Below are 16,158 nucleotides of genomic sequence, written 5' to 3' on the forward strand. Positions count from 1 at the left end.
TAATCCTAGTGCTTTGGGAGACCAAGGCAGGAGGATTACTTGAGGCCAGGAATTTGAGAACAAGCTGGGCAACACGGCAAGACTCCATCTCTACAAAAATGTTTTTGTTTTAAATTAGCTGAGAATAGTGGCGCATGCCTGTAGTGCTAGCTACTCAGGAGGCTAAGGCAGGAGGATGTGGTAGTATGCACCTGTAGTCCCAGCTAAGTAGGAGCCTGGGGTGGGAGGATCACTTCGGCTCAGGAGATTGAGGTTGTAGTGAGCTGTGATTGCACCACTGCACTTTAGCCTGGGCAACAGAGGGAGACCCTGTCTCAAAAAAAAAAAAAAAAAAAAAATCTACAAATAAAAATTCACTAAACATAAAGAAATGCCAACTATTTATATTTTGATTACTTAAAATAAGTTTCAGACTGGGCACTGTGACTCATGCTTGTAATCCCAGCACTTTGGGAGGCCGAGGTGGGCAGATCACTTGATTGAGGTCTGGAGTTTAAGACCATCCTGGCCAACATGGCAAAACCCCGTCTCTACTAAAAATACCTAAATTAGCCAGGTGTGGTGGCACACGCCTAATCCCAGCTACTCAGGAGGCTGAGGCAGGAGAACCGCTTGAACCCAGGAGGCGGAGGCTGCAGTGAGCCGAGGTTGCGCCATTGCACTCCAACTTTGGGCTACAAGAGGAAAACTCCGTCTAAAAAATAAATAAATAAAATAAATTTCAGTGTATTTATTTATATTGTCCCACATTTTTGGTAGTTCTCATGTTTGCCTTTCTAATTATGACAACTGTTTTCTTGTGTAGGTATTATCAAAACCAGTACCACTGCTGAGAAAACAGATGAAGAGGAGAAAGGTAACTACTCTTGGATGCCCTTGGCAAGAGACAGTATGACCCAGGGCTTGCCTTCCTGGAGCCAGAGGCACTCCAAGCTACAAGATCCAGGAGATGAGAGGAATCAGAGAAGGAATAGTCAGTGAGAGGAGGAGAACCAAACAAGTCCTGAAGCAGTGGCTCATGCCTGTAATTCCAGCACTTTGGGAGGCCGAGGTGGGAGGATTGCTTTGGGCCAGGAGTTCAAGCCCAGCCTGGGCAACATAGGGAGACCCCCATCTCTACAAAAGATTTCAAAATGAGCTGCGTGTGGTAGCACACACCTGGACTCCCAGCTACTTGGGAGGCTGAGGTGGGAGGATCACCTGAGCCCAGGAATTCTAGGCTACAGTGAGCTGTGATTGTGCCACTGCACTCCAACCTGGGTGACAGCAAGACCCCATCTCTAAAATAAATAAATAGAGACCTATCAGTGTGATGGTTTTTCTCCAGCCATGCGTGACTGCCCAGCTGCTAGTGTGGAGAGGGAGAAACAGTGGCTTTATAAGCGTGGGGTTTGCCAGATGAGTATGAAGATCTACTGGTTTCTTCTTGACAGAGGACAGAGCTGCCCAGTCCTTACTCAACAAGCTGATCAGAAGCAACCTTGTCGATAACACAAACCAAGTAGAAGTCCTGCAGCGGGATCCAAACTCCCCTCTGTACTCGGTGAAGTCGTTTGAAGAGCTTCGGCTGTGAGTATTCGCTCCTTTCAACAGCTCTTCCTTGCCAGTCTCTCCCCACATAAAACTTAGCATCTCAGAGATTCTTGTGAGAATTTTTACTTTTAAAAAGTAGCATATTTTTTTCTTTTTTTTTTTTTTTTTTTTTTTTTTTTTTTTTTTTTTTTTGAGGCGGAGTCTCGCTCTGTCGCCCGGGCTGGAGTGCAGTGGCCTGATCTCAGCTCACTGCAAGCTCTGCCTCCCGGGTTTACGCCATTCTCCTGCCTCAGCCTCCCAAGTAGCTGGGACTACAGGCGCCTGTCACCTCGCCCGGCTAGTTTTTGTATTTTTAGTAGAGACGGGGTTTCACCGTGTTAGCCAGGATGGTCTCGATCTCCTGACCTCGTGATCCGCCCGTCTCGGCCTCCCAAAGTGCTGGGATTACAGGCTTGAGCCACCGCGCCCGGCTTCTTTTTTTTTTTGAGACAGAGTTTCACTCCTGTTGCCCAGGCTGGAGTGCAATAGTGCGACCTTGGTTCACTGCAGCCTCCGCCTCCCGGGTTCAAGTGATTGTCCTGCCTCAGCCTCCCGAGTAGCTGGGATTACAGGTGTGCGGCACCACACCCGGCTAATTTTTTGTATTTTTAGTAGAGACGGGGTGTCACCATTTTGACCAGGCTGGTCCTGAACTTCTGACCTCAGGTGATCCGCCCGCCTCGGCCTCTCAAAGTGCTGGGATTACAGGCATGAGCCATCGTGCCTGGCTATTGTTTTCTTTGCAAAGATGTCACATGAAAAAATCACATGATTCAAAAGTCAAAAAGTATGAAAAAATTTGCAGTTATTAATTTCCCCCCCTTGTGTCTTGGCTACCCTATTCTCTCGGTAGGAATTTTTTAATGCTTCAAATTTATTAATCATAGCTAAAAGTCTTATTTCTCTTATACTCTTAGAACTTTCAATAAAATATTGACTGACAGGTGATTTCTGGATGTCAGGAACATTTCTGATTAGGTAAGCCCTTAAGTGAGAACATGTGCTATTTGTTTTTTGTTTTTTTTTTTTTAAAGAAAAGGCCAGGCATAGTGGCTCCCGCCTGTAATCCCAGCACTTTGGGAGGCCGAGGTGGGCAGATCACAAGGTCAGGAGTTTGAGACCAGCCTGACCAACATGGTGAAACCCTGTCTCCACTAAAAATACAAAACTTAGCCGAGCGTGATGGCGCAGGCCTGTAGTCCCAGCTACTCAGGAGGCTGGGGCAGGAGAATCACTTGAACCTGTGAGGCGGACGTTGCAGTGAGCCAAGTTTGTGCCACTGCACTCCATCCTGAACAACAGAGTGAGACTCTGTCTCAAAAAAATATACATATATGTATATTTAGACTATAGGGTTTACAGTCTTACAGTTTATCTGCTTTTTAAAAAAATCTGTCAAATCTGTTTTTGGTTTTCTTTTTTTTCTTTTGTTTTTTTGAGATGGAGTCTTTTTTTTTTTTTTTTTTTTTTTTTTTTTAAGACAGAGTCTGGCTATGTCGCCCAGGCTGGAGTGCGGTGGCCGGATCTCAGCTCACTGCAAGCTCTGCCTCCCAGGTTTACGCCATTCTCCTGCCTCCGCCTCGCAAGTAGCTGGGACTACAGGCGCCCGCCTCGTTGCCTGGCTAGTTTTTTGTATTCTTTAGTAGAGACGGGGTTTCACCGTATTAGCCAGGATGGTCTCGATCTCCTGACCTTGTGATCCGCCCGTCTCGGCCTCCCAAAGTGCTGGGATTACAGGCTTGAGCCACCGCGCCCGGCTGAGATGGAGTCTTGTTCGGTTGCCCAGGCTGGAGTGCAGTGGCGTGATTTCAGCTCACCACAACCTCCACCTCCCAGGTTCAAGTGATTCTCCTGCCTCAGCCTCCTGAGTTAGCTGGGACTACAGGTGCACACCACCATGCCCGGCTAATTTTTGTATTTTTAGAAGAGATAGGGTTTCACTATGTTGGCCAGGCTGGTCTCGAACTCCTGATCTCGTGATCCGCCTGCCTCGGCCTCGCAAAGTGCTGGGATTACAGGTGTGAGCCACGGTGCCTGGGCTTATGTTTTAGGTTTAGTTCAGTAAATTAATAGAGGATTAAGTGTGGATCATTGTGTTATATAGATGCCACTGTGCTGGGTGTTACAAGGAACACAAGACCTACTTATTCTTGCTGCCTGCCAGGATCACAATCATAGAAAGTAGCTGATGAATAAGAATGTGGTGGAATCAATGGATTATTTGCTTAATTCAGCAAAATCTATAGTATGGCCACTGTGGACAAATTGAAGCCACATTCCTTTCAGCTATTACCACTGAGTAAGAGACACGTAAAACAAAGCTAACAAATTGTTAAGTAATCTTGAAGAACAATTTTTTATTTTTATTTCTTTTTATTTATTTATTTTTTTGAGACAGTCTCACTCTGTTGCCTGGGCTGGAGTGCAGTGGCCGGATCTCAGCTCACTGCAAGCTCCGCCTCCCGGGTTTACGCCATTCTCCTGTCTCAGCCTCCCGAGTAGCTGGGACTACAGGCGCCCGCCACTTCGCCTGGCTAGTTTTTTGTATTTTTTTTTAGTAGAGACGGGGTTTCACCGTGTTAGCCAGGATGGTCTCGATCTCCTGACCTCGTGATCCGCCCGTTTCGGCCTCCCAAAGTGCTGGGATTACAGGCTTGAGCCACCGCGCCCGGCCTTTTATTTTTATTTCTATTCATTTATTTATTTACTTTTGAGACTGAGTCTCACTCTGTTGCCCAGGCTGGGGCGCAGTGGCACAATCTTGACTCACTGCAACCTCTACTTCCTGGGTTCAAGCGATTCTCGTGCCTCAGCCTCTCACATAGCTAGGATTACAGGCCTGAGCCACCACACCTGGCTAATTTGGGTATTTTTAGTAGAGACAGGGTTTCATCATGTTGGCCAGGCTGGTCTCAAACTCCTGGCCTCAAGCGATCTGCCCACCTCAGCCTCCCAGGCTGCTGGATTACAGGCATGAGCCACTGCGCCCAGCCTTATTTTTTTATTTTTAAAAATAGAGGCATGGTGTTGCTGTGTTGGCCAGGTTGCTCCTGAAGTCCTGTTCTCAAAGATTCCTCCTGCCTCACCCTCCAAAATTGCTAGGATTACATACAGGTGTGAGCCACTGCACCTGGCCCAATAACTTTTTTTTTTTTTTTTTTTTTTTTTTAAATGGTGATGAGGTTTCACTATGTTGCCCAGGCTGGACGAAAAATGTAATTTTAAACAGTTACACTTTTGTTTGGGCACGGTGGCTCACGCCTGTAATCCCAGCACTTTGGGAGGCCGAGGCAGGTGGATTGCCTGAGGTCAGGAGTTTGAGACCAGACTGGTCAAAATGATGAAACCCCATCTCTACCAAAAATACAAAAAAATTAGCCGGCCATAATGGCACATGGCCTGTAGTCCCAGCGACTCAGGAGGCTGAGGCAGGAGAATTGCTTGAACCCTGGAGAGGGAGGTTGCAGTGAGCCGAGATCGTGCCATTGCACTCTAGCCTGGGAGATAAAAGCGAAACCCCTTCTCAAAAAAAAAAAAAGTTTTCAGGAAATTATGCTTTTGTATGTGTTTTCTCTATCAGGAGTTTATTCGCCAAATCTGTTATCTCCACTTCTATTTTTAAGCTGTATCAGGACACCTAGACATGTGGTGTTATTTCCTTAGAGTGACAGTTTGCTCCTCCAAGTATCAACTGGCTTTTTAATTTCTTCCATTTGGAAGACATGAGCTCTCAGTTTAACCACTGATGAATTGTCCTCTGTAAAAGGCAGGTTCTCTCTGATTTAGTTGTTGGTAGGAAAAGGAAACAGAATGAAACCAATGTCACCTTTTGAGTCTCAATTAAGTAGTGACTTTATTTCCTTGGCAACCAAGTTAGAAGCTGCCGAGTGTCACAGCGTTTTCTCCCAAATGGAAGATACTAAAGATTAAGTTTTTAAAGTTCTTTGTGTCTGAGAACCAATATACGCCAGAGAATTTGCCTTTTAGAGAGCCTGCTAAACTCCAAGGAAGGCTTAGAGAACAGTTGGGTGGCCTTTTCTTTAGAAACTGGTATGATTTTTCTTAAACATCTTGTCAGTTTAGAGGTAGCAGAGAGCTTATTGTAAATGCAGTGTAAGAGCAACTGAAATGATAATTCTTGTATAGCTGCTTACATAAGAAGTTGGTGTCCAGGTGCGGTGGCTCACGCCTGTAATCCCAGCACTTCGGGAGGCCAAGGCAAGTGGATCTCTTGAGCTCAGAAGTTCAAGACTTGCCTGGGCAACATGGTGAAACCCCGTCTCTACAAAAAATTTAAAAAATAATTAGCTGGCTGTGGTGGCACATGCCTGCAGCCCCAGCTACTCAAGGGGCCGAGGTGGGAGGATCTCTTGAGGCCCGGGAGCTGTCGGTTGCAGTGACCCCACTTCACACAACTGTACTCCAGCCTGGGCAACAGAGTGAGAATGTCTCTCAAAAAGAAGTTAGTGTGTGTCTGTTTACTTTGATTAGACCTAAGTGAATCTGAGCATTTGTAAAGTTTAGTAGGTTAATCGAACAACCTTTAACTATTTACTGTATATCAGCTACTAGAAACTGGCTTCATCAGTTTTCTTTTTTTCTCGCTGGGCGCAGTGGCTCACGCCTGTAATCCTAGCACTTTGGGAGGCCGAGGCAGGTGGATCACCTGGGATTAGGAGTTCGAGACCAGCCTGGCCAACATGGCGAAATCCCGCCTCTACCAAAAATACAAAAATTAGCCAGGTGTGGCAGTATGTGCTTGTAATCCTAGCTACTCAGGAGGCTGAGGTAGGAGACTCGCTTGAACCCAGGAGGCAGAGGCTGCAGTGATCCAAAATCACGCCATTGCACTCTAGCCTGAGTGACAGAGCAAGATTCCATCTCAAAAAAAAAAAAATTCTTTTTTTTTTTTTTTTTAAAGAGATGACCTGGCCCTGTTGGCCCGCCCAGAGTGCAGTGGGGCAATCATAGCTCACTATAGTGTCGACCTCTTAGCCTCAGGCAATCCTCCTGCCTCAATCTCCCAAGTAGCTAGGACTACAGGTGCATGCCACCATGTCTAGCTCATTTTTGTTTTTTGTTTTGTTTTTTTTTAGAGACAGGGTCTCACTGTGTTGCCAAGGCCAGTCTTGAACGCCTGGACTCCTCAAGCAATCATCCCACCTAGGCCTCCCAAACTGCTGGGATTACAGGCGTGAGCTACCATGCCCAGCCCATCAATTTCCTTACCTGTTGACAGTCTTGAGTATTTGCACAGCTGGCTTTGGAAGGAACATGGAAAAAAAGGACTTCTAAATCTTAGCAGTATAGTAAATAGTATTTATTTTCATTTATTATTTACTTTTTTTTTTTTTTTTTTTTTGAAACAGAGTCTTGCTCTGTCGCCCAGGCTGGTTTGCAGTGGCCGGATCTCAGCTCACTGCAAGCTCCGCCTCCCAGGTTCACGCCATTCTCCTGCCTCAGCCTTCCGAGTAGCTGGGACCACAGGCGCCCGCCACCTCGCCTGGCTAATTTTTTGTATTTTTAGTAGAGACGGGGTTTCACCGTATTAGCCAGGATGGTCTCGATCTCCTGACCTCGTGATCCGCCCATCTCGGCCTCCCAAAGTGCTGGGATTACAGGCTTGAGCCACCGCGCCCGGCCATTATTTACTTATTTAGAGTCCCACTCTGTCACCCTGGCTGGAGTGCAGTGGCTCAATCACAGATCACTGCAGCCTTGACCTGCGAAGCTCAAGTGAGCCTCCCACCTCAGCCTTTTGAGTAGCTGGGACTACAGGTGTACCCAGCTAATTTTTGTATTTTTTTTTTTTTGTAGAGACGAGGTATCACCGTTTTGCCCAGGCTGGTCTCAGATTCCTGGCCTCAAAACAGTTGGCCTGCCTTGACCTCCCAAAGTGCTGAGATTACAGGCATGAGTCACTGCACCTGGCCTATTTTTAGATATATATTTTGTAATTTATTTAATGCTATGAATTAATAACCACCACCCTTGCTGTGTCCAGGGAACACTTGTCCTCCAAGGCCAGCCAGATTTGTGGGTCTGCTGAAAGCATTAATTTCTCTAAGACAATAAAGCAGTCTGTATTTTATGAATTATAGAAATAGTTGCAGATTAAGATTCCTTAGGGAGAGGCAGTAGCTTGGTTTGGTTTGCTTTGGTTATTGACAGTGTTTTTTTAAGGCATAGGAAAATGCGTCTGACAGAGGTAGGAAGCATCATTCCTAACTATAGAAAAAGATAAGATTCTAGACCTCTAAACAATTCCAACTTCTAGGTATCCATCCTCTGTCTTCCTGGCTTCCTAGGAAACCACAGCTTCTCCAGGGAGTCTATGCCATGGGCTTCAATCGACCCTCCAAGATACAAGAGAACGCATTACCTATGATGCTTGCTGAACCGTGAGTATGCAGACCAAGTGCATCTCTCCCAGTGTGATTAAATCAGTCTTCCACAAACTGCCTTTTTGTGCCTGAGAACAGAAGGGGCTGTTTGGGGCCACGTGTTTCCTCAGGAAAACAGCTTAGGCAAGTGCAGAGAGAATTGGATGGAGTTAGATACAGTTTCTGCCTTTTCCACTTAACAATAGAAACTTATAGAGAAAAATAGTGCTTTATTCTATGCTATCTTAAATATTGGGCTTAAGGCTGGGCATGGTGGCTCACTCCTGTAATCCTAGCACTTTGGGAGGCCAAGGCGGGTGGATCACCTGAGGTCAGGAGTTTGAGTCCAGCCAGGCCAACATGGCAAAACCCTGTCTCTACTAAAAGTACAAAAATTAGCTGGGCACAGTGGCCTACACCTGTTATCCTAGCACTTTGGGAGGCCAAGGTGGGTGGATTGTCTGAGCTCAGGAATTCGAGAGCAGCCTGGGCAACATGGTGAAACCCCGTCTTACTAAAATAAAAAAATTTAAAAAATGAATTATCTGGGCCTGGTGGCATGTGCCTGTAGTCCCAGCTACTCGGGAGGCTGAGGCAGGAGAATTGCTTGAACCTGGGAGGCAGAGGTTGGAGTGAGCTGAGATGGTGCCACTGCACTCTAGCCTGGGCAACAGAGCAAGACCCTGTCTCCATTAAAAAAAAAAAAAACTAATTAAAAATACAAAAATTAGCCTGTCATGGTGGCACGTGCCTGTGGTCTCAGCTACATGGGAGGCTGAGGCAGGAGAATCGCTTGAACCCCAGGGGCAGAGGTTGCAGTGAGCCGAGATCGCGCCACTACACTCTAGCCTGGGAAACAGAGTGAGACTCCGTCTCAAGAAAAAAAAAATTGGGTTTGAAAAATATTATTTTGATGTGAATGGTGTTGCAATGAATTAAAAAACAAACAAAATATTATTTGGAAATTTTTGAGACCTACACAGAGGTGTAAAGTACAATACCAAGAATAGCTCTGTAGCCCTATCCTGTCAAGAAAGGAAGCAGGTCCAGCTGATAGTTGAAGCCCCTGAATTCCCCTCCTTCCACATCCTTCTCCCACCCTGACCAGAGTGAGCTCCTTTTGAGACAAGGTCTCACCGTTTCCCTGGCTAGAGTGCAGTGGTACAATTATAGCCCACTGCAGCCTCGACCTCCTGACTTTAAACAAATTTTTTTGTAGTTTGAGAAGCTGAGGCACGTGGATCAGCTGAGGTCAGGAGTTTGAGACCAGCCTGGCCAACATGGTGAAACCCTGTGTCTACAAAAAATTAAAAAAAATTAGCCGGGTGTGGCAGCGCACACCTGTAATCCCAGCTGCTAGGGAGGCTGAGGTGGGAGGATCGCTTGAACCCAGGAAGCAGAGGTTGCAATGAGCCAAGATTACACCACTGCACTCCAGCCTGGGCGACAGAGTAAGACTCTGTCTCAAAAAAAACAAAAATAAAATTTTGTAGAGACAGGATATCACCATGTTGCCAGGGCTGGTCTCAAACTCCTGGCCTCAAGTGAGTCTCCAGCCTCAGCCTCCCAAAGTGTTGGGATTACAGGCATGTGTTACTGCGCCTGGCATATTTATCTTTTTTTCTTTTTTGAAATGGAGTCTCCTCTGTCGCACAGGCTGGAGTGCAGTGGTGCGATTTCGGCTCACTGCAGCCTCTGCCTTCCGTGTTCAAGTGATTCTCCTGCCTCAGCCTTCTGAGTAGCTGGGATTACAGGTGCCTGCCACCACACCCAGCTACTTTTTGTATTTTTTGTTTGTTTGTTTGTTTGTTTTTGAGATGAAGTCTCGCTCTGTTGCCCAGGCTAGAGTGCAGTGGTACAGTCTCGGCTCACTGCAACCTCCGCCTCCCAGGTTCAAGTGATTCTCCTGGCCCAGCTTCCTGAGTAGCTGGGATTACAGGTGCCCGCCACCATGCCTGGCTAATTTTTGTATTTTTAGTAGAGATGGGATTTCACCATGTTGGCCAGGCTGGTCTTGAACTGCTGACCTCGTGATCTGCCCGCCTCGGCCTCCCAAAGTGCTGGGATTACAGGCGTGAGCCATATTTATCTTTTTTAAAAATGACAAACATGCCACCTATTCCCATGATGCTGGATCCCATAAAGTGGAATGTAAAAGTTCCCTGTAAAACATCCACCTGACTTAGCATCTTGTCCATAAAGCTGGGGAAAGGCACACACAGAAGGAGCCAAATTTTGGAATGCATCACGCCTCAGCCAAAAATATTGATGGGAACTTGTCTGGGTACAGATCTTACTCTGCACACTTCATTTCCCTGTGACCCTTGGGGTACAAAGCTGGAGTCCTCTAGCTGTGCTAGAGGCTAGAATGATAATTTCTTGGTGTAAGCCCGTTTAAAATAATCATTTATTTTACAATTTAAGCAGCTTTTTAACAGCATATTAAAAAATATATAAAAGTAATTTGTGCCCAGTGGAGAAAACCTGGGTAATACAGAGAAGCATCAGGGGGAAATATGCCTTTCATTCAGAAAGAACGTTGACATGTTACTGAGTTTCACCAATATGTTTCATTTCTGTTCTTCCTTGATCTAGCCCACAGAACCTGATTGCACAGTCTCAGTCTGGCACTGGTAAAACAGCTGCCTTCGTCCTAGCCATGCTCAGTCGAGTGGAGCCAGCAGAGAGATATCCCCAGGTGAGGGCTTGGGGGGCTGGGTATCCTGGGTTGCCTGCCCTGGGGAGCGCAGTGCCATCTGGTGGGGATTAACGAGAGGTCTGAAGCTTCTGACGCCTTAGGCTGTGGCTCAGGCAGAGCAAGTTCCTACACCAGGCCCTGACCTGGAAGGATGTGCTTGGAAGCAGCAGCCTTAGACCATGGCTTCCAAAGCCCTCTGCCAAGCCAGGGCTACCTGCTGCAGGCTTCAATCTATAGCTGAAAGGTGGGCCTGGATGGAACGACATGCTTCCCTGTGCTATTCAAGTGCTAATAACATCAGCATACTGGGTGCCTTCACGTCTGTTACCAAATGGTTCTCCTAAACTCATCCTTTATGATTTTTCTGTCAGTGTCTATGCCTCTCCCCAACATATGAGCTGGCGCTTCAAACAGGAAAAGTGATTGAGCAGATGGGCAAATTTTACCCAGAACTGAAGCTTGCCTATGCTGTTCGAGGCAATAAATGTGAGTACAGCAGGTGACACCTGAACAGTGAGCAGAGTAGGGGGTTGGGTGTTTGAATTTTGAAGATGCAATGACCATATTCAACTTTCTAATTCAGTCTGACCCTGGAGCCTAACTGTGTTGTTCTCTTTGAATCTATTTGAATACCTGCTAATTTGTTAACAGTCTTTTTCAGTCTTAAAATAAGATTTTTGGTTGATAAAAAAAAATCCATGCGTGGCTCACAGAGTTCTTAATATCTAGAGTTCTTCGCTAAGAAGGTAGAGTTTTGAATTTAGCATCCAGAGTTCTGGGATCTGCTTACCAAAGAGGGATTAACAGGACTGAGGATGGAAGGTTGGTGTCAGCTCCCTTTCTTTAAAAGTAAGCAAAACCAGGTGCAGTGGCTCACACCTGCTATCCCAGCCCTTTGGGAGGCCAGGGTGGGAGGATTGCTTCAGCACATGGTTCGAGACCAGCCTGGGCAACATAGACCAGAAAAAAAAAAAAAGTAGCCAAGCGGCCGGGCGTGGTGGCTCACACCTGTAATCCCAGCATGCTGGGAGGCCGAGGCGGGCGGATCACAAGGTCAGGAGATCGAGACCATCCTGGTTAACACGGTGAAACCCCGTCTCTACTAAAAAATACAAAAAATTAGCCGGTTGTGGTGGCAGGCATCTGTAGTCCCAGCTACTCGAGAGGCTGAGGCAGGAGACTGGCGTGAACCCGGGAGGCAGAGCTTGCAGTGAGCCGAGATCACGCCACTGCACTTCAGCCTGGACAACAGAGCAAGACTCCATCTCAAAAAAAAAAAAAAAAAATTAGCCAGCGTAGAAGTACCAGCTTGTAGTCCCAGCCTCTTGGGAGGCTGAGGCAGGAGGATCACTTGACCCTGTGTGGTCAATGCTGCAGTGAGCCATGACTGTGTCACTGCACTCTAGTCTGGGCAACAGAGTGAGACCCTGTCTCAAAATAAATAAATAAATAAACAAACATAAAAAGAGTTGGATGATGTTGGATTATAGGAGGAAGAAGAAAGGAACTGATGCTTATTGAAGGATTGCTATGTGGGATTTGATCCTGACCACAGTGCACTGAGATAGGTATCATTCTGCCCACTTCACAGCAGAAGAAACCAAGACTGAGGGGAACACTCATGTGTGTTTTGAAATCTGGAAATAACTTGTTCTCCTAGTCCTAGAAGGATGGGCAGGGCTTTGATTTCCAGAGCTGGCTTTGCCTTTGAAATACCCATGAAAATCACCTGGGTCTCCACAGTGGAAAGAGGCCAGAAGATCAGCGAGCAGATTGTCATTGGCACCCCTGGGACCGTGCTGGACTGGTGCTCCAAGCTCAAGTTCATTGATCCCAAGAAAATCAAGGTGTTTGTTCTGGATGAAGCTGACGTCATGATAGCCACTCAGGGCCACCAGGATCAGAGCATCCGCATCCAGAGGTAGGGGTCTCGAGGGCAGAGGACTCCTCAGCCTCCCCATCTGCAGTGTCTTCTCCCTTCACTTCAGACGCCTCCTCTGGCCTCTGCCAGGGTCTTGGCTCTCGTACTCTCAGCAGCATTTGTTTGACACGCCATTTCCATGTCAGCACTGACCACAGTCCCTCCCAGCCTGGGCTGAGAAAGGAGACCTAGGGACTCTCCCCCAACCCCTGTCCCCCACCCAGGCCTACTGCTCCTCCTCCCCCTTCAGCCTTCCTGGGCATCTAGACCCTCCCAGCTGGGGAGGCTGTGCTTCCGCTGCTTCCCGGGGCCACCTGGGGCCACATGCCAGGGCCTTCCCTTGCAGGATGCTGCCCAGGAACTGCCAGATGCTGCTTTTCTCTGCCACCTTTGAGGATTCTGTGTGGAAGTTTGCCCAGAAAGTGGTCCCAGACCCAAACATTATCAAACTGAAGCGGGAGGAAGAGACCCTGGACACCATCAAGCAGTACTATGTCCTGTGCAGCAGCAGAGACGAGAAGTTCCAGGCCTTGTGTAACCTCTATGGGGCCATCACCATTGCTCAAGCCATGATCTTCTGCCATGTGAGTAGCAGCAGCAGTGGCAGGCCTGGCCCTTCCCTCTCAGCCAGCTCCCCACAGGGCTTAGGAGGACTGGATGCCCCTGGGCGCCATGGGAAGAAAGGAAGTGCTTTCTGAAGATATAAGAGACAGGCTCTCCTTTAGTGGGGGTAATGGTAGTATCCCAAGGGATACATAGCCTAAACAGAGCCCCTGAACTTTATGTCTTATTTGTGGATGATGTATTATTACGTAACCCAAGAGAATCAACTCATATTTGTAAGAAAAATTAAAAATTCAACAAGTTGGCCAGGCATGGTGGCTCAAGCCTGTAATCCCAGCACTTTGGTAGGCTGAGGCGGGCGGATCACGAGGTCAGGAGACTGAGACCATCCTGGCTAACATGGTGAAATCCCATTTCTACTAAAAGTACAAAAAATTAGCTGGGCATGGTGGCAGGCGCCTGTAATCCCAGCCACTCGGGAGGCTGAGGCAGGAGAATGGTGTGAACCTGGGAGGCGGAGCTTGCAGTGACCTGAGATCACACCACTGCACTCCAGCCTGGCGACAGAGTGAGACTCTGTCTCAAAAAAAAAAAAAAAAGTTCAGCAAGATGGTTAGTCATAACATTCACACGCATAGTTTTCCAGTCTCAAACAGCAAATACTTAGAAAATATGATAGTTCTCATTGATAGTAGAAAAAATAAATATTTAAGATTTCTGAAGAAAATGTCTAAATGATTTTAGAATAAAAGAGACAGCTAAGCATGGTGGCTCATGCCTGTAATCCCAGCACTTTGGCACGCTGAGGCAGGCGGATCACATGAGGTCAGGAGTTGGAGATCAGCCTGACCAACATGGAGAAACCCTGTCTCTACTAAAAATACAAAATAAACCAGGCGTGGTGGCGCATGCCTGTAATCCCAGCTACTCGGGAGGCTGAGGCAGCGGAATCACTTGAACCCGGGAGGCGGAGGTTGCGGTGAGCTGATATTGCGCCACTGCACTCCAGCCTGGGTGACAGAGCAAGACTCCATCTCAAAAAAAAAAAAAAAAAGAGGCCAGGCTCAGTGGCTCATGCCTGTAATCCCAACACGTTTGGAGGCCAAGTCAGAAAGATCGCTTCAGCCCAGGAGTTTGAGACCAGCATAGGCAACATCGGGAGACCCCATCTCTAAAACTCTTAAAAAAAAAATTAGCTGGATGTGGTGGCACATACCTGTGGTCTCAGCTACTCGGAAGACTGAGGTGGGAGGATCCTTTGAGCCCAGGAGTTAGAGGCTGCAGTCAGCTGTGATCATGCCACTGCACTTAGCATGGCTCACAAAGCAACACTCTGTCTCGAAACAAAGAAACATACAAGGGCCGGGCGCGGTGGCTCAAGCCTGTAATCCCAGCACTTTGGGAGGCCGAGACCATCCTGGCTAACACGGTGAAACCTCGTCTCTACTAAAAAAAAATACAAAAAACTAGCCGGGCGAGGTGGCGGGCACCTGTAGTCCCAGCTACTCAGGAGGCTGAGGCAGGAGAATGGCGTAAACCCAGGAGGTGGAGCTTGCAGTGAGCTGAGATCCAGCCACTGCACTCCAGCCTGGGCAACAGAGCGAGACTCCATCTCAAAAAAAAAAAAAAAAAAAAAATACAAGGTAATGATATAGTGATAACAGTAATATCTCAAATATAATCTACATTCTCCTTCCTCCACTTATGCCAAAAGTATTCTTTTTTCTTTTTCTGAGACAGAGTCTAGCTCTGTCACCCAGGCTGGAGTACAATGGCTTCATCTCGGCTCACTGCAACTTCTGTCTCCCGGGTTTAAGTGATTCTGCTGCCTCAGCCTCCAAAATGGCTGGGATTACAGGCACCTGCCATCATGCCCAGCTAATTTTTATATTTTTGGTAGAGAGGTTTTCACCATGTTGCCCGGTCTTGAACTGCTGACCACAGGTGATCCACCTGACGTGGCCTCCCAAAGTACTGGGATTACAGGCGTGAGCCACTGTGCCTGGCGCAAAAAAAAATTCTTTTTTTTTTTTCTTTTGAGATGGTCTCACTACCTTGCCCAAGCTGGACTCAAACTCCTGGGCTTAAGTGATTCTCCCACCTCAAGCTCCCAAGTAACTGGGACTCCGGGCATATGGCACTGTGCCCAGCTCATCTTTATTGCTTTTTGTTTTGAAAAACAAAAGCCAAGAGCCAGTCAAGGTTTGCTTGTTGCATTTAATTATGTCTCTTAAGACTCCTAAATCTAGAAGAATTTCCTCACCTGCATTTTATTGCCTCCCATTACAATGACATCTTGAAGCATCCAGGGTAGTCTTGTTTTTTTTTTTTGAGACGGAGTTTCGCTTTTGTTGCCAAGGCTGGAGTGCAGTGGCGCAATCTCGGTTCACCACAACCTCTGCTTCCTGGGTTCAAGCGATTCTCCTGCCTCAGCCTCCTGAGTAGCAGGGATTATATGCGCGTGCCACCACACCTGGCTAACTTTTGTATTTTTAGTAGAGACAGGGTTTCACCATGTTGGTCAGGCTTTTGTTGAACTCCTGATCTCGTGATCCACCCGCCTTGGCCTCCCAAAGTGCTGGGATTACAGGTGTGAGCCACTGTGCCTGGCCCCCAGGGTAGTCTTTTACCCCTAGGCTCAAGTGATCCTTCACCTTGGTCTCCCAAAGTGCTGTGATTATAGGCGTGAGCCACTATATCTTGCCCCAGGTTAAATATTTTTGTGGTATAAATTTTCTTTTTTCTTTTTTTTTTTTGGAGACAGGGTCTTGCTCTGTCGCCCAGGCTGGAGTGCAATGATGCAGTCTTGGCTCACCAGCCTCAGCCTCCCAGGTTCAAGCAATTCTCCTGCCTCAGCTCCTGCAAGTAGCTGGGACTTACAGGCCCACACCACCATGCCTACCTAAATTTTTTGTAGAAACAGGGTTTGGCCATGTCGCCCAGGCTGCTCTCAAACTCCTGAGTTCAAGCGATCCACGTGCCTCTGCCTCCCAAAGTGCTAGGATTACAGGTGTGAGCCA

The 16,158-nt window shown here is 47.3% G+C and overlaps 1 protein-coding gene across 1 annotated transcript in view; it reads left to right on the forward strand.

The window, feature by feature from the left end:
• The window catches only part of LOC104677821 (ATP-dependent RNA helicase DDX19A), a 28,962-nt gene that overhangs the window by 9,297 nt on the left and 3,507 nt on the right, over positions 1 to 16,158 (forward strand). The window contains exons 3-9 of the mRNA XM_010382952.2: positions 806 to 856; positions 1,434 to 1,569; positions 7,881 to 7,973; positions 10,551 to 10,653; positions 11,025 to 11,139; positions 12,397 to 12,574; positions 12,921 to 13,158. Coding sequence (XP_010381254.1) covers positions 806 to 856; positions 1,434 to 1,569; positions 7,881 to 7,973; positions 10,551 to 10,653; positions 11,025 to 11,139; positions 12,397 to 12,574; positions 12,921 to 13,158 — 914 coding nt within the window. The remainder of the gene's footprint in view (positions 1 to 805; positions 857 to 1,433; positions 1,570 to 7,880; positions 7,974 to 10,550; positions 10,654 to 11,024; positions 11,140 to 12,396; positions 12,575 to 12,920; positions 13,159 to 16,158) is intronic.

The sequence above is a fragment of the Rhinopithecus roxellana genome, chromosome 20 (assembly GCF_007565055.1).
Source record: "Rhinopithecus roxellana isolate Shanxi Qingling chromosome 20, ASM756505v1, whole genome shotgun sequence".
NCBI lineage: Eukaryota > Metazoa > Chordata > Mammalia > Primates > Cercopithecidae > Rhinopithecus > Rhinopithecus roxellana.